The sequence below is a fragment of the Hemiscyllium ocellatum genome, chromosome 10 (assembly GCF_020745735.1).
Source record: "Hemiscyllium ocellatum isolate sHemOce1 chromosome 10, sHemOce1.pat.X.cur, whole genome shotgun sequence".
Taxonomy (NCBI): domain Eukaryota; kingdom Metazoa; phylum Chordata; class Chondrichthyes; order Orectolobiformes; family Hemiscylliidae; genus Hemiscyllium; species Hemiscyllium ocellatum.
The window spans coordinates 105,302,190-105,327,116 of record NC_083410.1 but is presented as its reverse complement, the minus strand read 5'-3'; the positions used below and the strand labels follow the sequence as shown (position 1 = coordinate 105,327,116).

At 43.8% G+C, this 24,927-nt stretch overlaps 1 protein-coding gene across 10 annotated transcripts in view; it reads right to left on the bottom strand.

Annotated features, from left to right (window-relative positions):
* The window catches only part of LOC132819886 (1-phosphatidylinositol 4,5-bisphosphate phosphodiesterase beta-4), a 532,815-nt gene that overhangs the window by 161,839 nt on the left and 346,049 nt on the right, over window positions 1–24,927 (bottom strand). For all 10 annotated transcript variants that reach the window (XM_060831826.1, XM_060831835.1, XM_060831830.1 and 7 more), the window contains 4 exons: window positions 17,126–17,183; window positions 13,857–13,965; window positions 5,534–5,744; window positions 1,467–1,560 (listed from right to left, as the gene is read on the bottom strand). In XM_060831826.1, coding sequence (XP_060687809.1) covers window positions 1,467–1,560; window positions 5,534–5,744; window positions 13,857–13,965; window positions 17,126–17,183 — 472 coding nt within the window. The remainder of the gene's footprint in view (window positions 1–1,466; window positions 1,561–5,533; window positions 5,745–13,856; window positions 13,966–17,125; window positions 17,184–24,927) is intronic.

Genomic DNA, 24,927 nt, shown 5'->3' with positions numbered 1-24,927 from the left:
AGGAAGTGGTGGAGGCTGGTACAATTACAACATCTAAAAGGCACCTGGATGGGTATATGAATAGGAAGGGTTTAGAGGGATATGGACCGAATGCTGGCATACGGGACTAGATTAATTTAGGATATCTGGTCAGCATGGACGAGTTGGACTGAAGGGTCTGTTTCCGTGCTGTACATCTCCACGACCATGATTTAGGTGAATTGACTTAAAAAAAAGACTTTAATTTCTCTCACGTAACAGGGTAGATGCAGAAAGGATATTCCTAATGACCGGGGCCACAGTTTAAGGATATAGAGCGTAATATTTAGGACCAAGATGAGGAGAAATTTCTTCAGTAGTGAGTCTGTGGAATTCACTGTCATAGAAAGCAGTCAAGGCCAAACATTGTATGATTTCAAGGAGTTGGTTATGGCATTTGAGGCTAAAAATGATATGGTGAGAAAGCAAGAACAGGCTATTGAATTGGATGATCAGCCATGATCATAATGAATGGCGGATCAGGCTCGAAGGGCTGAATGGTCTACTCCTATTTTCTATTTCATGATCTCAGTATGTTACAAATGGCAACCTTTGAAGCATGATCATTGTCAGAACATAAAACGTACAGCAGCTCATTTTTACACAGCATGATTCCACAAAGAGTGACAAAATAAACAATAACAGTTTTAAAAAAAATTATTGATGGGATGAGGACATTACTGGCCAGGACAGCATTTATTGCCCATCCCTAATTACCCAGAGTTAACCACATTGCTGAGAGTCTGGAGTCACATGTAGGCCAGACCAGGTGAGGAGAGCAGTTTCCTTCCCTAAAGGATATTAGTGAACTCAATGTTTTCTCCTGATAACCAGCAGAGTCTTCTTGGTTATCATTAGACTTTTCATTCCAGATTTGTTTTGGTCAAAGTCAAGTGTCATGATGGGATTTGAACCCAGGTCCCAGAACATCACCTGGGTCTGTGGAATAACAGTTTAGCAATAACACCACTAGGCCACAGCCTTCCCATGGTGGTTGATGATTGACCCGATCCCAGCTGAGAGATAATACAGCAATCCCCAAATTTTGTATTGGAGGGATGTGGGCCAAGTGCAGGCTGGTGCAGCTAGTTTAGTTTGGGATTATGGTCAGCATGGGCTGATTGGACTGAAGGGCCTGTTTCCTGGCTGTGTGACCCAATGAGTGTTAGTCTCATTGATATGCTCAAGATTCTGTAAGTAGGATTTAAACCCACATCTTCCAGAAGTTGATCTTCACGCTTTTCAATAAGTGAACATTTATTGAAATAGTACAAGGTTGACATTCTGACATTGGAATCCCCAGTGTACAAGGTTTCTTGGCAAAGTGTACAGTGGAATGTTAACACTCAGAACCCAAGTCATGACACAAGGCCTTTACATCAACCCTGTAGAAAATGTGAAAACTCAAAACATTGTTCAGACAAGATTATTCCAAGCAACAACTTTACCTTAAAAAGAATATCTGTGCACATGGCCTTTCCATGTGTTATTATGGGCTCTTGGTCCTCCCCTTTTCCATCCCAACAATCTAACTCTACACATCTGTTAAACAAAGGCAAGAAGTTACAAATGGGTGAAGTTTAATGAACAGCTCTGAAGATACAATATATGTAATGTTCATTCATAATAAATGGAGTTCTGTTCTGAATAAATGCTGCACAACAGACACTGAGAAATTTGTGTCTCAGTTCACCATCAGCATATTAATCGGCCAAAATTACATGTTAATAGTATTTATTAAATGTGGGCTAAAAGAGCCCCCTGTTAATTTTTAATGCATAACTTGCATCTGAATGCACAAAATATGATTGATAATAAAACCAAAAAGTGAAAATTAATGGATCAAGGCAGATTTCTGGCTTCCTTAAGCCTGAAACAGCAGTCATTATCCAATGCACAGTGTGTCAGCATCTGTTTTAACCCATTCTTTAACTTGAACTTTTTCAGCTCAAAATAGGCTAACAATTGTGTTGCAATAGAGCAGAACAGAATTTGATAGGAATATACTAATTTCACAAATTGCAGAGGGCAATTTCAACTGCACACTATCCCACCTGAGGTATCACAAACATTTCTGAGACCAAAGGCAGCAACTGAAGGGAGGTTTTATTCATTAAAATTATTAACAATCACAGTGAACATTTAAGACAAATCACCACTTGCTGTGGGAGATATTGCCTGTTTGCCTAATTTAAGGAAAGCTGAAATTGCACTGATTTTGCATTTATATTAACACAACTTTCACAATCCTTAAAACTAGCCTGCCACTTCACACATTTCATAACTGGTCTGACTGACATCAAGCAGAGAACCAAAGCCATATCCATTAATCATAATTCTTATCCCTCAAATTATAGATTTTATCCATAAAACTCCCATGTTGCAGATTCCTTGCCAAGCACACCAAAAGTCCTTGCCCTTAAGCTACGCAACTATTCCCAAGGTGCTTTGTGAATGCATAATTTACAATGCACAACAGCTGTTGTTCTTTCAAGGGCAATATTTTTCAGGCTGTCATCCATTCAGCGATGAGCACTGATAGGCAAGGTGATTTAGCAGCTTCAGAACATCTGCTAAAATACAATTCACAGCAGTGCCTTAACTCCGTGGTTCAGTCCACGAGGAATTTAAAAAAAACGCTCAGAGGGTCAACAAGACTGCACCATACAGGAAGTGCAGCAGTTAGAGTTCAGTATTGTGCTTATGCAACTGATCAAATGGTTAGGTTACGGACTCTGATAACACAAATGTGTGAGTCATGTCACCATCATTTTGTGCTACTGTCCCATCCAGTGTCTCAGGCGAATAAAGCAATGCAATTGCATTTGCTGGATATTTGGTGATTACTACAACATGAATGCGGATGTAGAAATTACGTAAAAACAGACTAAAAATTGTCAATAAATCTTCCAGATATATTAAATATTGTAAAGTATTAAATGAATAAAGTTATCATAGTCTTGGCCTATTATAGGGCTGCTCGCTCATTAAAGAGAGAGGTGACTGCTGGTGGTTTAATGTGAGGGTCGCCATACCTCAGGTGAGGGGGAGATTAAGGAGAATCCCCCCATAGTAACCTAAGCTGGAGCAGGAATTGAACCCATACTATTAGCATCACGCTGTATTACAAACCAGCTGCCCAGCCAACTGACGCCAGTCAACACAGCAAAGGGAGACTTAAATGTCTTACACTTCAGATACAGCTGACTATATTTTAGTTTATCCTGACAAATGAATAATCTTTGAAAAAAATTGGCCTCTCTCTAACGAGAAGAAAGTAAGGATTGCAGATGCTGGTGATCAGAGTCGAGAGTGTGGTGGAGATCAGAGTCGAGAGTGTGGTGCTGGAAACGCACAGAACAGGTCAGGCAACATCCAAAGAGCAGGAGAATCAATGTTTTGGGCATAATCTCTTCATTAGGAAGATAATTCCTGATGAAGGGCTTATTCCTGAAACATTGATTCTCCTGCTCCTCGGATGCTGCCTGACCTGCTGTGCTTTTCCAGCATCACACTCTTGACTCTCTCTAACTCGGCCATGCAGGTAAGGAAGTCAATCTAACTTATAGTTCCTTTGATTTTAAGTTGGATCTGGCTTTGGTTCTCTGCTTGATGTTAGTCAGACCTGTTGTGAAAATTCCAGCTTTATGTAGTGGCAGGTGATTTTAAGGATTATCACAGTTTGTGCTCATAGTTAATATAAATGCAAAACTAGCGCAATTTCAGCTTTCCTTAAATTAGACAAACAGGTATTATCTCACATAGCAAATGACAATTTGTATTAAATGTTCAATATATTTATTAAATATTTTAATTTTAAGTTGATGGAGAACAAAACTATAAGTGGGTACAGCAACTGAGGTTTCAATTGCTTGTTTTATCTAAGAGTTTCTTGTTTCGTTATCACTTTGAAAGAAATGCAGGTGAAATGGCTCACGACACACTTGCACTGTCTTTGTTGGGGATGAGAAGGTAGCGGGGAAATATGATTAGATTACATACAGTGTGGAAACAGGCCCTTCGGCCCAACAAGTCCACACCGACCCTCCAATGAGCAACCAACCCAGACCCATTCCCTTACATTTAATTCCTGAAGAAAGGCTCATGCCCGAAACGTCGATTCTCCTTTGGATGCTGCCTGACCTGCTGCGCTTTTCCAGCAACACATTTTCAGCATTTACCCCCTCACCCAACACTATTGGGAAATTTAGCATGGACAATTCACCTAACATGCACATCTTTGGACTATGGGAGGAAAGTAAAAAGTGAGGTCTGCAGATCAGAGTTGAAAATGTGTTGCTGGTTAAAGCACAGCAGGTCAGGCAGCATCCAAGGAACAGGAAATTCAACGTTTCAGGCCGGAGCCCTTCATTAGGGCTATGAGAGGAAACCCATGCAGCCACAGGGAAGATGTGCAAACGCCACACAGACAGTTGCCTGAGGTGGGAATCGAACCCGGGTCTCTAGCGCTGTGAGGCAGCAGTGCTAACCACTGTGCCACCGTGCTGCTTTCAAGTTAATGCAATATGCAAAGACTCAGTCAGAGTGAATCAGGCTGATATGGGAGAACACAGTCAAAAAATATATGAATGCAAGCTGAGTTAAGAGAGGGAAATTTAGCAAATGCTACGAAAAGTGATCAAAGTTTGAAAAACAGCTACCAGGTTGAGAGGATGAAGGTTGAAAACACAAGAGTGTGAAGGAAATTAAAGAATATTTATGCTGGATGTTTGTTTAAACTGATGTTTCTCTTTTAGTCTTTATTTGCCCTCGTCTACCTCCTTTACCATTCTTACTGACTTCATCCTTATCTCTTACTCTTTCTTCCCTCTGTCTCCTCATCCTGGGACTCCATGGTCAGTGAAGTCTTGTTCCTGAGAATTGGCAAGAGAGTTGATGGGGGGATGGGGGGAGATGAAGTGCAGAACCCCTCAAACTGGAAAACAAACACATACACCCTCTGGCAAGATCAACCAGATGGGACCTATGATGACAGACGTTCCAAATCATTGCATCCTGGGAACTGAGCTTCTTTGGGACAGCACCCCCAGGACATGAAGTGCATTCTGGGCAGAAGGGCTGTGGAAGTGGCAGTAGGGAGAGTTGCACGGGGTTGGAGAGTTGGAGGATACTGAGCTCAACAACACCAATTTTATGAGACAGAAGCACAAACCCAACCCAAGAAAGAACCCTAAAGATCCACAGGAGATTTAAACAAAAATGGAAATTGCTGGAAAAGCTCAGTAGGTCTGGCAGCATCTGTGGAGAGAAAGCAGAGTTAGCGTTTCAGGTCCAGTGACCCTTCTTCAGAACTCAGTATCTGGTTTCACTTCCCAACACAGACAAATCTAACCTTTGTCCCAAACTCATTAGGAGTCATAGGAGGCAATGGGATGAGATAGGAGAGATGCGAATGAAGAATTACACACGGATGTCACATTATGCTTTTCTTAATCTGTACCTCAGTAACAGATATAGAGCAACTATAATCTTTTCTAAACATATTGAGACAAACCTGCAGCCTGATAAAAGAACTTGTCTGTACATCTCAACAGAGGATTTGCCTCCGAACTGCCTGCCTGTGAGATACGTATTGTGTGAGGAACTGATAAAGTAATGGGACAGGGGCTGATCCATCTCCTGGTACAGGTCCAAGCGATCAAGGAAGACCGGCGCATTTTCATCGGACATCAGGTAGCTGCAGAACCCGTCGCATGACATACTGGCTGCAAAACAAAATTGATCAGTTTAATTCAAATTAGAGCAGTTGACGGAGAAATCTGTGTCAATGCCATGTTGTGAGCTAATACGGCATTTCTAATTAGGTCTGTGCAACCAACCAGAACTGATTAAAGTGCGACTTTTGGACACTAGATTGAAAATCTTATTCTCACCTTAACAAAAATAACCAATGATATCCATGTCACACAGAAGCTCATTACTGTATCCAGTATCACAATGGCAAAGGGTAATCCCACGCATCTCAATGCAAAAAGATACCCTCTGTTCTGAATGAAGTAATAAGGTTTAAAATACTGTAATGTGAGTACTATTTGTTGTGCTTTCATGTGCAGGTCAGCAATCCTTGAGAAGTAATTGATTATTTCACCAATATCACTAATTTGACACGACCAAGTGAGGAATTTGGAGTGACACACACCCAGGACCACCTTCACTTTCTGCCGTTGTTAAAAGTCCAGTTGGGGAACTGCACACCGTTTCCCTCTAAACTCTTCATAGTCTTGTTGAACTCAATCAGGCCGCCCCCCCCCCCCCCCCCCCCACCACCGGCCACCCCTTAGCCTTCTCTACTCTAAGGAAAACAACCCCAGCCTATCAGTCTCTCTTCATTGCTGAATTGACCAGGTGACAACTTGGCAAAATAAAACAGGAAACTGCAGATATTGAAGATCTGAAACATAAAGAAAAATTGCTGCAGAAACTCAGCAGGTCTAGCAGTGTCTGTGAAGAGAGAAACAGAGTTAATGTTTTGAGTCTGGTGACCCTTCTTCATGGAGTCATACAGCATGGAAACAGACCCTTGGGTCCAACCAGTCCACGCTGAACATAATTCCAAACCAAACAAGTCCCTCCTGCCTGCTAATCTCCCCTGAACTCTCTCAAGTGCAATCCAACTTTCCTATGGGGGTGGGGAGGGGTGGGGAGGTGACCAGAACTGCATGTAGTACGCTAGCTGTACAACCCCACCATAACCTCCCAGTCCCTGTGTTCATTGTCAAGATGAGCGAAGACTAGCATCCCAAATGTCTTATCAACCACCTTATCCACCTGTCCTGTTGCCTTCAAAGATCTATGAACCCACACAACAAGATCCCACTAACCCTCAGTGCTACTCAGACCCATTATTAGTCCATAAGATTTAGAAGCAGAATTAAGCCATTCGGCCCATCAGGTCTGCTCCACCATTAGATCATTTATGATATGTTCCTCATCCTCATTTTCCTGCCTTCTCTCAATATCCTTTCAATACATTGCCAATTTAAAAGCTGTCTAACTTCTCCTTAAATTTACTCACCGTCCCAGCACCCATCGCAGTTTGGGGTAGGGAATTCCACAAATCCACAACCCTTTGGGAGAAGTAGTTTTTCCTCAACTCTGCTTTAAATTTGCTATTCCTTATCCAAAGATTATGACTCTCTTCCTAGAATGCCCCACAAAAGGAAGCATCAGCTCCATGTTCATTTTATCCACACCTTTTATCATCTTGAATACCTCAATCTGATCTCCCTTCATTCTTCTAAATTCCAGAGAGTATTGGCCTAAACTGTTCAATCTCTCTTCAAACAACAAACCCCTCATCTCTTGGATCAATTAGTGGGTTTTGCGAATATTTGTAGCTCAGGTTGAGGTTCTGGATGCACGTTTGCTCACTGAGCTGGAAGGTTCATTTTTAGATGTTTTATCATCATACTAGGTAACATCATCAGTGAGCCTCTGGTGAAGTGCTGGTGTTACGTCCTACTTTCTATTTGTGTGTTTAGGTTTCCTTGGGTTGGTATCATTTCCAGTTCTTTTTCTCAGAGGATGGTAGATGGGGTCCAAATCAATGTGTTTGTTGAAAGAGTTCTGGTTGGAGTGCCATGCTTCAAGGAATTCTCGTGCGTGTGTCTGTTTGACTTGTCCTGGGATGGATGTGTTGTCCCAGTCAAAACGGTGTCCTTCCTCATCTGTATGAAAGGATACTAGTGAGAGTGGATCATGTCTTTTTGTGGCTAGTTGATGTTCATGTATCCTGGTGGCTAGTTTACTGCCTGTTTGTCCAGTGTAGTGTTTGTTACAGTTCTTGCACAGTATTTTTGTAGACGACATTAGTTTTGCTTGTTGTCTGTATTGGGTCTTTTAAGTTCATTAGCTGCTGTTTTAGTGTGTTGGTGGGTTTGTGGTTCTATGGACTAGGCCAAACCACTCAAAACATTCTTAAGCAGGCAGTCCAGACCATAACTTTGCAGTAAGTGTACAGTGAAAATTACCTTGAGTAAGTTAGCTAGGTTGACTAACAGGTTTTAAAACAAACAAAAATTTATTCACAAAATTACGGAATAAAACACAAGGAACAGAATATAGAATACCCACAGAACTCAGTCTATCGAAATTAGATGTAATTATGCTGTTCTGAATACACACAACAGTCCTAATGCACAAACCCCTTAAACATAGAGTAAAACTGAAACAAAGGCTTACAGGTCAAAGTTAGAAGGGCAGAAGGAGAAAGAGTTCAGCAGCCTGTTTCCACACAGCTCCACTGCTGAAGTGAACTCAGAATAAGAATTCAGCTTCCAGGACTGACCACACCCCTGCATTATACAGGCCACTTCTAAAACATAGGTAAAAACAATGACTGCAGATGCTGGAAACCAGAGTTTAGATAAGAGTGGTGCTGGAAAAGCACAGCAGTTCAAGCAGCATCCGAGGAGCAGGAAAATCGACATTTCGGGCAAAAGACCTTCATCTAAAACATGAAAGCTTTGGCTTAAAGTCTCATCTGTTTTTGTATAAGCAAAAAGGCCTCTCAGTAAACCCTTCCATCTCTGTGGAGGAGAAAGTGAGGTCTGCAGATGCTGGAGATCAGCGCTGAAAATGTGTTGCTGGAAAAGTGCAGCAGGTCAGGCAGCATCCAAGGAACAGGAGATTCGACGTTTTGGGCATAAGCCCTTCTTCAGGAATGGCTTTCCTGAAGAAGGGCTTATGCCCAAAACGTCGAATCTCCTGTTCCTTGGATGCTGCCTGACCTGCTGCGCTTTTCCAGCAATACATTTTCAGCCCTTTCATCTCTGTACCAAACCAACCGATTCGGAACCTGGACTGTTTTACAATCCCTCTGAAAATAAAAACAAGGATACGGTATCCTTGAGAAAAGGAACTGCTTTTAGAAAAAAGGACCTGCTTTGTGACAGTGGGCTACCATGATGCCCAGAGGTCTGAGTAGTCTGGCAGTAATTTCTGACATAACTTTGAGGTTGGGGAGGGTAGCTAGGGTTTCTGGGTGGGTTTTGTCTGCTTGTTTGGATTTATTGTTGAGAAATCAATGGATTGCATTCTTTGGGCACTCGTTCTTTTGGAATACACTGTATAGCTGGTTTTCCTCTGCTCTTCATAGTTCCTCTGTGCTGCAGTGTTTGGTGGCTTGTTGGAATAATGTTCTAATGCAGCTTCGTTTGTGGGTGTTGGGATGATTGCTTCTGTAGTTCAGTATTTGGTCCATATTTGTTGTTTATCGGCAGACACTGGTTTAAAGTTCCCCATTGACCGTTCTGGGATCAATGTAGTGAACCTCCTCTGATCTGCCTCCAATGCCACTACATGTTTCCTCAAATAAGGGGACCAAAACTGTGTGCAATACTCTAGGTCCGATCTCACCAATTCACAAACTCTTGCCTTGTCACTCCCTCAAAATGCATCACCTCTCGCTTTTCAGGATTAAAATCTATTTTCCATTCTGTCCATCTGACCAGCCAGTCTACATCTTCCCGTTGTCTAAAGCTTTCCTGCTCACTATTTACCACATCACCGATTTTTGAGTCTTCTGCGAACTAACTGATAACAGCTCCAATATGTGCGACTAAATCATGAATGTGCAGTACAGACAGTGAGGAATCCAGCATCAGATCCTGCATTACAACACTGGACTCAGACATCCAGCCACAAAAACAGACTTCAACCTGAACCCTCTGTCTCCTGCTACGAAGGCAATTTTTCACCCAAACTGACCCTGGTCTTAAGGGTCAAAAGGAATGCAATTCATTGGAACATGTGCTGAGTATAAATATGAAAGGGGCCATTTAATTAGTTTTAATTATGAATCCCACAAAAAGAAAATAATGTTTAGTCAATAGTACTTTTAGTCATTTGTTACAGTAAATGTTTTACAACATGAAATCTTGTCATGGCATTTATTCATTCAGCTATAATCTGTCTCAGCAGGCAGTCATGAATTTGGGCTGCTTGATGCCAATCTCTCTAGCATGTAGCTGGAGAATCACAACACAAATGAAGCTCAGTCTCCATCATTCCCCCCATTCTCAGACTCAATCACTCCCCCATTCCTCAGTCTCCATCATTCCCCCCATACTCAGACTCAATCACTCCCCTATTCCTCAGCCTCCATCATTTCCCCCCATTCTCAGACTCAATCACTCCCCCATTCCTCAGTCTCCATCATTCCCCCATTCCTCAGTCTCCATCATTCCCCCATTCTCAGACTCAATCGCTCCCCCATTCCTCAATCTCAATCATTCCCCCATTCCTCAATCTCCATCATTCCGGTTTTCATAGACTGGGCTTTGAACAGAAAATGCTAAGTGGGTTTTGACTTTTATCCAGTGTCACTATCACTTCAGCTCAGTTAAAATCCACCAGCAAAGCAATCTCCCTCAACCTTACATCTTACACTTTCTTTGGTGGTGCAACCCAACTGTCTCGAACACTTCCGAATAAGAGTAACGTTCTGGGTGAACTAATGCATGAATCATAAAGAAGGTTACAATGCAGCTATATCAAGTATTTGGGCAATCTAATATAGAGTCATCGAGTCATACAGCATGGAAACAGACTCTTCAGCCCTGACTGAGGTTTATAACATCATGAAGGGTATAGATAGGGTGGATAGAGACAAGCTTTTTCCCAGGGTGAAGGATTCAATAACGAGAGGTCACACTTTCGAGGTGAGAGGTGGAAAGTTTAAGGGGGATACACGCGCAAGTACTTCATACAGAGGGTGGTGGGTGTTTGGAACACGTTGCCAGCAGAGATGGTAGGGGCAGGCATGGTAGATTCATTTAAGATGCATCTGGATAAATGCATGAGTAGGTGGGGAGTAGAGGGATACAGATGCTTAGGAATTGACCGACAGGTTTAGACAGTACATTTGGATCGGCTCAGGCTTGGAGGGCCGAAGGGCCTGTTCCTGGGATGTAAGTTTTCTTTGTTCTTTTTAAAATCTTTCTTCTCTCACCTTAAAAATATTCCCCCTAGTTTTGAGATCCTCAATTCTTGGGAAAAGACACTTGTCTTTCACTTTACCTGTACCCCTCATGATTTTATAAATCTCCAGAAGGTCATCCCTCAACCTCCTACACTCCAGTGAAAGAAGTCCCAGGCAATCCAGCCTCTCCGTGAGGAGAACTGAATAACAACACAGGGAGATTATGCTCAATTCCAACAGGGAATTGGTGAAACTACTTTTGGAGTACTACATGGAATATTTGTCTCCTTATTCAAGGAACGATGTCCATTAAAAGCAGTTCTGAGAAGGTACACCAGACTTTTGCCAGTAATCGTCAGGTTCATTATGAGATAAGGTTGGTCAACCCAGGTTTGTATTCAAATGAGGTCAGAAGAGTAAAAGATGATTGAGGCATTAAGACCCCAGGCTCCTGAAAAGATGCAGGTGAAAGGATGCTTCCTCTTGTGGGAGAATCTAGAATGGGGGTCACTGTTTAAAAATAAGGGGTCACCCATTTAAGACTGAGATAAGGAGAGCTTTCTTTTCCTTAGGGAAGGTTGTGTGTCTTTGGAACTCTCTCTCTCTGAAAAGGCAGGTTCTTGATCAGTGAAGAGGTGAAAGGGTGTCAGTGATAGATGGAAATAATCGGACCAGTCATGGTTTCACTAAATGATGAAGCAAGCTCAAAGGCCAGGTGACCCACTCCTGCTCTTTGTCTGGCTGTTTGTATATTTTGCATTATATGATGTGTGAGCTAGACATCATCTTGCTCACACATCATCCCTGTTGGCCCACCAAAGTGTTCCATTTAAAATCCTTGCCAATCGTGATACTGCTATGGAGGGAGATCCAGGATTTGATCCAGTAACAATGAAGGAATGGCGGTGTGTTTCCAAGTCAGGGTAGTCGAAAAGTGTGGTGCTGGAAAAACAGCATTTCAGGCAGCATCCGAGGAGCAGGAGAGTCGAGGTTTCGGGTTCCCGACAAACGGCTTATGCCTGACGAAAGGCTTATGCCCGACTCGTCGACTCACCTGCTCCACAGATACTGCCTGACCTGTTGTGCTTTTCCAGTGCCACACATTTTGACTCTGACTCTCCAGCATCTGCCATCCTCACTTTCGCCAAGTCAGGATGGTGCTTGGCTTGGAGGGAAATGTGCAGGTCACGGTGTTGCCATGTACCTGTTGCCCTTCTAAGTGTTAAGTGGTCGTGGGTTTAAGAAAAACCCTATTGAGCATTTCCACCACCTTCTGTTATTACATTAACATGAAGTATTGGGTTGAATCAGTGAGATTGCTCCATCTAAAAACCATAAATACTCTGTTGTTAGAAGTTAAGGCAATGTCTAGAACTACGAAACCCAACCAGCATTTTATTGACTGGTATAAATTCAACTTGCCTGTCACTCCTCCCTTCATTATTGAAGACTCACTCCCTGCCCTTCAATGAATTCATCTCAAAATTCATAACATCCACTAAAAACCCCTCCCCAGCCTCTGGGACTCATTCTTCCTAACCAAGGCCTTTTTCTCCTTCTATTCAGGTCTTCTGAATATCGGCTCCCATTTCCTGTCAATCCATCATTGGCTGGTAAGGTGTTCAGTGGACTGAGTCCTTGTTTAGTAATAATCTTTGATTTCTGCCCTTTTCCGCCCTGCTTCCTCTCACTCCATTCTAAAAAGCATTTCTCAGACCTCTGAATGATTCGCTGAGCTCTGCTAACCTGCGGATTAGGACAAACTGAAGGAGGAAAGGAGAATTCAGTCGTTCGGGATTATATAGCTGGAACAATCCCCAGATACAGGGCAGCAAGAACAGTTAGGAATCTAAAAATAAGGCTAAAAATGAACTTGTGGAGCTGTGGATGACTAAGTACTTTGATGTGGGCTTGAATGCAAGCAAAATGAATTTTTGATAAACTGAGGAGATTGGAACAAAGCAGTGGATCAAGATTAGAGTGGTGCTGGAAAAGCACAGCAGGTCAGGCAGCATCCGAGGAGCAGGAAAAAATCGACATTTCGGGCAAAAGCCCTTCATCAGGAATGAGGAGTGAGCCCTGATGAAGGGCTTTTGCCTGAAACGTCGACTCTCATGCTCCTCGGATGCTGCCTGACCTGCTGTGCTTTTCCAGCACCACTCTCACCTTGACTCTAATATCCAGCATCTGTAGTCCCCACTTCTGCCAAAGCAATGGATCAGCCAATCTGGAGGGGACAGGGACATTGATAAGGGAGATGGGCTGCTGTAGGGTTATGAGTGAGCGATGTTACCGAGTTGGTGGTAGGTACCTTTTGCAACGGTACGTATATTATGCAGAGGAGATGAGATGTTAGAAGAGAATGCCATAAAAATTGTGGTTTATGCAGACAATTTAATTTGGTATCCACTAGATGGCAGCTAGCCTTAAGGTTTCATCATGTGGCTGCATTAATTACAAATGTGATTGTACTTGTGTAGCTTATCTGACACAGTTTGCAATACAGGTACGGAAAAATCGCCTATATAGCCGGAAAATGGCATCAATTGAAAAAGTCATCAAAAGAAATGGGCTGGATCTTCCAGTTTCTGGGATTGTTGGGGATCAGATGTAAAATTGGAGATGTGCTCTGAGACACTGCGGAATGCCTAGTGTTTCTATTTATGTGGGAATTGCTTTGAAAGGTTTAAGCTTTCTCCCACTCTGAGGACCCTCCGCCAATGCCATATACATCAGATGCTTTTAAGTCTTAGAAGGAACATGAACAAGAATAAGGTTAACCAGAAACTTAGTGCTTGTAAACTGATTGAATAGCTTAAAAACAAGCAGATTAGATTCATTCCACAGTCACCCGAACCCTATTTACTGGAGGAAGCTGAGATAAGAGGTTGCTTACCTTTTTTCCTCAACTCTTCTTCGGGTTCATAAGTCTCAAGTATCTGCATTGCTCTCTTTGCATCATAGAAGGGGAACAGAATTTCATTCAGACGAGGATCGCGTTGGTTCTGCAGTCGGTAAGGAAAAATCCAAATTAAGGTGTTTCCTGCTTGCGTCTCACAACTCAAAACAATGTCAATGTTTGTGTAAGGGAACTAGAATCATAGCAGCCCTATTGTACAGAAGCAGGCCATTCGGCCCATCGAGCCTGCACCGACTCTCCAAAGGGCATCCCACCTAGACCCACTTCCCCACTCTTGCCCTGTAACCTGGCATTTCCCATGGCTAATCCACCTAGCCTGCACATCCCTGGACACCATGGGCACTTTAGCATGGTCCATCCACCCTGACCTGCACATCTTTGGACTGTGGGAAGAAACTGCAGCACCTGGAGAAAACCCACGCAAAACATGACTGAACAGAAAATATTTGCATCCTTCTCCTAATTGCCTTTGTACAATAATTGGCTGTTGTGGCGCAGTGGTAGTGTCCCTACCTCTGAGCCAAGAGGTCTGCTCCAGCAATGTGCAAAACTGCCTGAACAGGTTTGGTTAGAAAAAAAGTTTCTCTAATGCCACAAACGTATATTTGAAAAATAACTCCTTTTATTTGAGTTAATTCTTTTGCCTTAAATTATGCTGAAGGTCTGCTATACCACTGAAAGGATTCTGTACATTGTTTTGGGAATAGGGAAACTTCTGTATTATACATGTCAGAGCCAACCATGAAAATAAATCAATATTTCCACATGCAAGGTAGTTATTCTCAAGTTTTCTGATCAAATTCACCTCATGTATTTGAGTATGATTAGATTAGATTAGATTACTTACAGTGTGGAAACAGGCCCTTCGGCCCAACAAGTCCACACCGACCCGCCAAAGCGCAACCCACCCATACCCCTACATTTACCCCTTACTTAACACTACGGACAATTTAGAATGGCCAATTCACCTAACCTGCACATCTTTGGACTGTGGGAGGAAACCGGAGCACCCGGAGGAAACCCACGCAGACACGGGGAGAACGTGCAAACTCCACACAGTCAGTCACCTGAGGTGGGAATAGAACCCAGGTCTCTGGCGCTGTGAGGCAGCAGTGCTAACCACTGATGTACTTAGCAAATGTATGTCGTAAATGATTTTTCTCAGGACAGCTTTCAATTTAACATTGAAACATAGCTTGGTTTTGTAGCCCATGAAACTGCTGTTTAATGTGACTTTGTCATCATAGCAAGGGATGGGGGAGAGCAATCTCATCTTTATTTCCAGGAAGTGTACTGAACAGATGGTCAAAAATATGTAATCATCTCCCTGACGACAGAGGCAGCAAAGTCACCATAACATGTAATGCTGAACCACAAACCAGACATTCTCAATTCTATCTCTTCTCTGTGCTCCTGTCGCTACTCTCACCTGGGACATTAGTAAGGACACTACCAGTTGGCCTTGTCTGTGTACACGTCTGTTAGCGTATCATGCACACGTCTGTTAGCAGTAGCAGCCTCGAGGGTGACTCATTCCCTCGATGAATGTGTCAGCATCTAATATTTTCACTTATTGAAAGCAAGGGACAATTTGCAAGGGTCACTGGTACAGAAGGAGTTGCCACTAAATATTTTCCCGAAAACCCTGATTTATGTCAAGTTAAAGCACCACTCTTATCATGCCCAGTCCGGCACAGGTGATGCAGTGATGCGTTTTAATGAGGACGCACACCCTTGTTCCCAAATTTACTAAGCCAAAAAGAAAAAGGGATGTCAAATTGTTTTTTGAGCACTGTGAGCTGTGAACAAGTCCTGCCTCTGTACCCTCAGTTTATCTATAAACCGTTTCTCATATTGTTCATTGTTGTGTTCTCCATATCTTTATGGTCCAATCTTTCACATATTATGGGAATGAACATCCCCTGCTCTTTTTAAAGTCCCTGCACGTGGTTTAGGTGATGCTGAATTTATTCATCCTTCTCATAACGAGAAAGGATCTATATGTTTAAATCATATCTCATGCTAAGACACTTTGAAGAGTGTATTAGCAATGTGTCCAAATACTGAATCACATTAAAAAATCCCCACAGGCAGTCAATGAGAAACATTAATAACCAAAAAACTTAAGAAAAGAGACCAAGCAAAACAAACAGGACAGGGAAAATCCATAACTTGTTGGAAAATTGCTCCCAAGTGCCCGTGAATTATTCCTATGGACTTAAATGAAGCACACAACACGTATTCATAATGTAAAAGTAAAATGAACCACATTAGAAAGCGCATGGTAACCAAAGCCACTAACTGATTCATTTTACCCTTCAAGCCAATGTTCTATCAACACTCTGGCATCAAGATACACAAGCTCAAAGGAGGTCAGACTAAGTTCCCAGAAAAAATACCAAATTATCAATTGGTCCTGTTCAAAGAGGTAGCCTGAATATTGCAAAATATTAATGACAATTATTTTGCTGGCCTGACTAAAATATACCAAACAACATAGTCATAGGTAGATTCTATACAGTACAAATTTTGAGGACATTCCTAAAAAATACATGGAAGGGAGAAGATTCTTTGCATTGTATAAATAAACTTTCAACGTTAATTATCATCTATATCCCCTAAAGTTACTAAGTGGGACAATTATGTACAAACATCTGACACATTTCTTTAAAATATTTTTCCTCTGTCACTTTGGTAGAGGTGATGGAATGATAAATATGGACAATAAATCAATAAATACAATAACAATGTAATATGTCCCAGGACAGGTAGGAGATTAAAGAGCTGCACACAAATGCATTCAATTGCTGCATGTATGTATCCCATGCAATAGCATCGGGGCTGTGGAATTAAGATAATAAAACACGTATTGCTAAAAACAGGGCATCTAGCTTAGGGAAAAAAAACACAATAGTAATTTGAGAAAGAAAGAATCTCTCAAGGGTTCTCAGTGTAAAAAGGAATTAATACATTTCAAACAGACACAGCAACAGTAAAACCCATTCAACATCCACTGTGTAAAAGCAGCATGCAGTACCTCTACAGCGAAAGCAAAGTCAATCTCTCAGGAACTGGGGTTTCATTTTGTGCACCTGGATGTTGCCAATGCGGCATTCATTACAGAAGAAAAACAGGCAGAAAGCAGTGGAGGAATCGATGCAATGCATGCGCTCGGAAGGCAGGAGTAAAGCAGACAACTGCAAACAGATTCATAACGCAGTTTTAATTAATGAAAGAAAGCTTACTTCATTCAGAAAGCTGACCAATTGGTCTACAGTTAAGTAATCAGATTTGTCTCCATTGCTGAAAAGGAATTCAGTAAAAAAAAGATATAAGTCGTCTGCATAATTTATCATTTTCAAAACATAACCTTTGGAATAATGAAAATTCCTTGCAGTTTCAAAATATGTACTTTGAAATCTCCAGTACATGGAGAGATGAACAAAATCATTTAATGTTCCCCTCGTTGAGAATTATTGCAATGTAGGTTTTTATATCATTGAATCCTGCTGGTTATTGCAATCCTCAAAAGGATAAACACAGAAACTAAAAACGTTATTCTAACTTTCCAAAATTGAAGCAATAATTAGCAATCCATCTGTTAATGGGTTAAATATTTTGGAGTAAGAGGCATAATTTCCTCATTGGAAAAGAAGTCTTTTTGTTCTGAAACCATTATCACAAGGTTTATAACATAATTAACAAAAATGACTAATGACAGGGCATTCTGCCTAAACTCAGCTGCTAGGGTTCTGAATCAAAAGGCTGCAAGTTGAAGTTTCACTTTAGGGGCTGAAGTTTACCCCAATCCCCAACTACTCCGAGGGAATGACCACTGTCTCACTCTCTCCCCAAAACAATACAGAAACAGAAAGAGCTAGAAAAGCTCAGCAGGTCTGGCAGCATCTGTGGAGAGAAATCAGAGTTAACGTTTCAGGTCAAGTAACCTTTCCTCAGAAGGAAGTTGGATTGGCAATGGGTGTCATTGCACAAGTCTTCCAAATTGTAGAATGCGAGTCAACTCAATACTGTAAGTAATCTAATCTAAATAGTAAACCTGCAGGTCACTCGCCATTATAACATTAAACCAAGAACAGAAACAAAATCAAAAACCGCCTCCTCTGAAGAAGGGTCACTGGACCCGAAACATTAACTCCACTCTCTCTCCACAGATGCTGCCAGACCTGCCGCATTTTTCCCAGTAATTTTCAATGTTGTTGCCATTACTGATTACAAGTCACCCAATCGTCAGAACCTTTCTGAGTGCCTGCATTTTCTTGGTGAAAAGGCTTGGGGTATGTTTTGTGAGAGCCATGATGGGATAACACCAGGCTGGAGGAAAAGGCCCCAAACGCTGGCTTCAAAGAAGCAACAAATTCTGTTGGAGGAACGTGGCAATGTCTTTGTGTTTCTTCAAACTCATTTTTTGAGCTTTTATTAAGATCGTAATAACAAAAATGAACAGAGACATTCAGGGAGCAGAGACCTTTTAGTCTATTACCAATTTACTGCTCACAGTATCGTCCTTGCCCTGGCATGTTCCTGGCCTCATGTCCCACCCCACCCCACCCCTCGAACCGGCTTCTTCCCATTAGACAGCCACTGAATGACACTCAGACTCTTTCTTGACCGAATGATCTAAGATGGTAAGGGCGGAAGCGGGAATGATCACCCACTCAGTTTCCTTCACTCCAACAAAACCTTGGAGTGGGGGACAGTGGCTAATACTGACCAGAAATTGAACTGGAAGCCATATAAATACTGTGCTCAAAGGCTAGGAATCCCGCAGTGACTAACTCGCCACCTGACTCTGCAGAGCCTGTCTGCCATCAACTAGTCAGGAATGTGATGGAATACTCCACGTTTGCCTGGATGAGTGCAGCTCCAACAACACTCAAGAAGCTTGACACCATCCAGGATAAAGCAGCCTGCTTCTTGGGCATCACATCTCCAAACATTCATTCCCTCCACCACCGGCACTCAGTGTGCACCATCTACAAGATGCATTGTTGAAATTCACAACCCCTTCCAAGCCCATCACGACCATCCAGAAGGACAAGGGCAGTACCTACAAGTTCCCCTCCAAGTTACTCACTGTCCTGGCTTAGAAATACAGGTCGTTCTGCTAGAATGTGTGTTTCGCTCACGCAAATTCGTCACAATGCGTTTGATGAATTGGGGACACTGTTTCTAAAGCGCAAACTTTTAAAACGTGTGCTGGCTATAACGTGAGTACACCGCCAACACTTTTTCTATAATGCAGGGTTTCACAAGAACGCAACCATCGCGTTACACAAGAACTACCTGTATACCGCCCTTACTTCACTGGGTCAAAATCTTGAACCACCCTCCCTAATGGCACTGTGGCTCTACTTAAAGCACATGGAGTGCAGTGTCTCAAGAAGGCAGCTGACCACCACCTTAAGGGCAACAAGGGATGGACAGTAAATGTTGGCCCAGCCAGCAACATCTCTTTCCCACAAGGGAATTTTATGTGAGCTTGCTGGGAACAATGTCCTGCATTGAGACCCCAAGGACACTCCACCAATATTCCATTGGCTGCAAAGCATGTTGAGATGACCGGTGATCATGGACGGTGTTATATTAATGCAAGACCTTTTAGTTTCAGTGATAATGTCATAAAAACAGCCTATTATAAACTTGCCTAAACTAATGCTGTGATTACTTGTCAGAAGTTTAGGGGCGGCACGGTGGCACAGTGGTTAGCACTACTGCCTCACAGCGCCAGAGACCTGGGTTCAATTCCCGCCTCAGGCAACTGACTGTGTGGAGTTTGCACGTTCTCCCCGTGTCTGCGTGGGTTTCCTCCGGGTGCTCCGGTTTCCTCCCACAGTCCAAAGATGTGCGGGTCAGGTGAATTGGCCATGCTAAATTGCCCATAGTGTTAGGTAAGGGGTATATGCAGGGGTATGGGTGGGTTGCGCTTCGGCGGGTCGGTGTGGACTTGTTGGGCCGAAGGGCCTGTTTCCACACTGTAAGGAATCTAATCTAATCTAAAAAAAGAACCAAACTGGCCCTGGAATGGGAAACTGACCAAGAATGTCCTTGAATCCAGCTGTGGAGGAGCAAACTAACGCAACAAAGATCTCAAGACTCTATAATCAATCGAACCATAGCCCTTCACACCTGAACCAGCTCTGAGTGTCAGCCTGGGCTATCTCGCTCTACCTGCCACTCCAACCCCCACACTCCCATTGAATGTATTTAAAACTGACCAATCATGGGTAAACTGCCACGATGGAGGTAATGAACAGAAACTGGGAATCAGATCCAAAAGGCTCAACTGCTGGATGGTGTGTTATACAATTCCGACAGTGTGGAAGCAGGCCATTCAGCCCATCAAATCCATACTGACCCTCCAAACAGCATCCCACCCAGACTTAATCACCTACCCTAGCTTTGCATTTCCCATTGCTAACCCTCCTTGCCTGCACATATTTGGACTGTGGGAGGAAACCACAGCATCCAACAAAAACCCATACAGATAGGGGGAGAATTTGCAAATTCCACATGGACATTTGCCTGGATGTAGAATCAAACTCCGGTCCCTGGCTTTGTGAGGCAGCAGTGTTAACCACTGAGCCCCCCGTGCTGTCCCCATTATGCAATGGATCCTGGAATCCAAACATGTGGAAATGAAAGCAAATATGTAATAGGTTACAAAAGGAATACTCGGGAAACTCAATGCCCCAGAAAAAAAATACAGGCTTTAGGAAAAATGTACTATTTTGCAGTTTCAAAGATTCATGCAAGACTTTGTCTTGAAAGATACTGGGGGCGAAGAAACAGGAGGTGGACTGAGTTATAGAGTGCAGTATTCCAAAGTGGGAGCTGCAGGGAGCTGACTGAGTAAACAGCTTACATTTAGTTCTGTTAAAAGAACAAGACATTAAGATTTAAAGGTAATTAAGTAAAGGCTGTTCGGTTAAAGCCTGAATACATAAAAGGGGAGAAAGTGAGGTCTGCAGATGCTGGAGATCAGAGCTGAAAATGTGTTGCTGGAAAAGCACAGCAGGTCAGGCAGCATCCAAGGCCATTCCTGATGAAGAGCTTATGTCCAAAACATCGAATCTCCTGTTCCTTGGATGCTGCCTGACCTGCTGTGCTTTTCCAGCAACACATTTTCAGTACATAAAAGGGGAGCAACTAGAACTGGATGAGAGTTGAGTCATCTCAAGTTGAGTCACAAAGTCGATGTACATTGCACAAAACAAGTCGATGCCTTAGAACCTCTTGGCCTGGCTCCTGTAGGAGATAAAACAGTTGGGCTCTAATTTAAGTCTCTATGAAATCTCCAGATTTCCCTCGCCATTCCACCCCACATCTCTAATGGACCATCATTCCTCCATACTTCGGTAAAGGCTACTCAGTACCACCATCCTTACAGTTGCCCGCTTTCCCAACTCTTGCAGTTCCCACTGAAGGGTCAAGACAACATTCCAGCCTTGAGATGGCATCCCAATGGGAATGGTTCTTGAAGCTCCTGCCCTGCAGCTTGGTGACCAATCAATAAGATCAGAGCTCAACTTCTATCCAGTTTCCACCTTGCTGCTTATTTCTTAAATCCTTTAGAGTCTGATTATCAATAAATCTCAGCCCTGAATGTGCTCAGCTAGAGCGTGCAGTACTCAGTGAAATGTGGAACTCCCTCGATTTATATTGTAAGCGAAGACAAGACTTCTTATCTGATCCCTAAATAGTCTTCTCCTGAGAATATAAACCCTGCTTTGAGACTCTTCAGCCACTGATAAATGAAATCATTCACAAGCTGATTATTGGCAGAAAACAATTAAGGTTTTTCCCTCACGGTTAGCCTAAAATTTATGAGTGCCATTAGTTTTCTAGATTAACTAAAATAAAGCTTTTGCACATTCCAAGGAAGGTCATAAAGCCTGACAGGTCTATTAAAGCCATGTTTTCATAGATGATTAATTTTGAGTCTGTGTATACCCAGCTATTCCACACTGAGACTGATGGGTCTGAGCAGTTATGAGTTCATAATCTGAGTGTACCAGCTGCCACCAGAGGTCAGGCTTGGTATTACAGGCTAAGACCAGAAACTTGACTAGTGCAAACTGCTGACACTGAGAACAGTGCCCAGTGGACAGGGCTGACACTGGAAGCAATGCCCAGTGGACAGGGCTGACACTGGAAGCAATGCCCAGTGGACAGGGCTGACAGTGGAAGCAATGCCCAGTGGACAGGGCTGGCACTGGAAGTAATTCCGAGTGGACAGGGCTGGCACTAGAAGTAATGCCCAGTGAAGAAACCTGCCAATGGAAGCAATGACCAATGGACAGGCCTAGCACTGGAAGCAATGCCCAGTGGACAGGGCTGGCTCTGGAAGCAATGCCCAGTGGACGGAGCTGACTCTGGAAGCAATACCAGCGGCCAGGGCTGGCCCTGGAAGCAATTCAGAGTGGACAGGGCTGGCACTAGAAGTAATGCCCAGTGAAGAAAGCTGCCAATGGAAGCAATGCCCAGTGGACAGGGCTGGCTCTGGAAGCAATGCCCAGTGGACAGGCCTAGCACTGGAAGCAATGCCCAGTGGACGGGGCTGACTCTGGAAGCAATACCAGTGGCCCGGGCTAACACTGGAAGCAATGCCCAGTGGACAGGGTTGACACTGGAAGCAATGCCCAGTGGACAGGGTTGACACTGGAAGCAATGCCCAGTGGACGGGGCTGACTCTGGAAGCAATACCAGTGGCCCGGGCTAACACTGGAAGCAATGCCCAGTGGACAGGGCTGACACTGGAAGCAATGCCCAGTGGACAGGGCTGACAGTGGAAGCAATGCCCAGTGGACAGGGCTGACAGTGGAAGCAATGACCAATGGACAGGGCTGACACTGGAAGCAATGCCCAGTGGACAGGGCTGACAGTGGAAGCAATGACCAATGGACAGGGCTGGCACTGGTGCAATGCCCAGTGGACAGGGCTCATACTGGAAATGCTCAATGCACAATGCAGACAGCCATCACTGAAAGCAATGTCCAGTGGACAGGGCTGGCTCTGGAAGCAATTCCGAGTGGACAGGGCTGGCACTAGAAGTAATGCCCAGTGGACAGGGTTGACACTGGAAGCAATGCCCAATGGACAGTCCTGACACTGGAAGCAATGCCCAGTGGCCAGGGCTAACACCGGAAGCAATGCCCAGTGAAGAAGGCTGCCAATGGAAGCAATGCCCAGTGACTAGGGCTAACACTGAAGCAATGTTCAGTGCAGAGAGCTGTCACTGGAAGCAATGCCCAGCTGACAGGGCCGGCACTGGATGCAATGCCATGTGCAGAGAGTGGGCACTAGAAGTAATGCCCAGTGCAGAAGGCTGCTAATGGAAGCAATGGCCAGTGACAGGGCTGGCACTGGAGCAATGCCCAATGCAGAAGGCTAACACTGGAAATAATTCCTAGTGCAGAGGGCCGGCACTGGAAGCAATGCCCAGTGAACAGGGATGGAGTGGAAGCAATGCCATGTGCAGAGGATTGATCCTGGAATTGATATCCAGTGAAGAGGGCTTCCACTGGAAGCTGTACCCAATGCACAGCACTGACACTGGAAGCTATACCCAAAGCAGAGGGCTGGCACTGGAAACTATATCCGATGCAGAGGGCTGACACTGGAAACTATATCCGATGCAGAGGGCTGGCACTGGAAACTATACCTGATGCAGAGGGCTGGCACTGGAAGCTATATCTGATACAGAGGGCTGATACTGGAAGCTATACCTGATATAGAGGGCTGGCACTGGAAGCTTTCCCTGATACAGAGGGCTGACACTGGAAACTGTACTCGATACAGAGGGCTGACACTGGGAGCTATACCTGATATAGAGGGCTGATACTGGAAACTATACCCGATGCAGAGGGCTGGCACTGGAAACTATACCTGATATAGAGGGCTGGCACTGGAAGCTTTCCCTGATACAGAGGGCTGACACTGGAAACTGTACCCGATACAGAGGGCTGACACTGGAAACTATACCCGATGCAGAGGGCTGGCACTGAAAACTATACCCGATGCAGAGGGCTGGCACAGGAAAGTATACCTGATGCAGAGGGCTGGCACTGGAAGCTTTCCCTGATACAGAGGGCTGACACTGGAAACTGTACCCGATACAGAGGGCTGGCACAGGAAAGTATACCTGATGCAGAGGGCTGGCACTGGAAGCTTTCCCTGATACAGAGGGCTGACACTGGAAACTGTACCCGATACAGAGGGCTAACACTGGAAACTATACCTGATGCAGAGGGCTGACACTGGAAACTATACCCGATACAGAGGGCTGATACTGGAAACTATACCTGATACAGAGGGCTGACACTGGAAACCATACCCAATGCAGAGGGCTGGCACTGGAAGCTATACGCGATGCAGAGGGCTGGCACTGGAAACTATACCCGATACAGAGGGCTGACACTGGAAACTATACCCGATACAGAGGGCTGACACTGGAAACTATACCTGATACAGAGGGCTGACACTGGAAACCATACCCAATGCAGAGGGCTGGCACTGGAAGCTATACGCGATGCAGAGGGCTGGCACTGGAAGCTATACCCGATGCAGAGGGCTGACACTGGAAGCTATACCTGATGCAAAGGGCTGACACTGGAAGCTATACCTGATGTGGAGGGCTGACACTGGAAGTTATACCTGATACAGAGGGCTGGCACTGGAAGCTATATCCAATGCAGAGGATTAAGGTCAAATGAGAAGGATTGATTGATCCTGGAAGTTTGGTGAAGATGGAATTGAGCAATGACAGTTTTCTGAGCTGTGTGTGCAGGCTATGCTGGTTTGGCCCTTCACGCATAAGATGCTGGCCCACTCTGAATAAATAGTTGAAACGCATTTGTTTAACATCTAGTGATTCCCTTTTCTCACATTTCAGACTGTGCACAGCTTCACATCCAATAGCAGTACACTGACAATTATCACTTTTACTCAGCTTGATCAGATTCACTCCAAAGCAAAACATTCCCCAAGACTTTTCAAATGTTAACTAATCAAGTTAATATTTTATTGA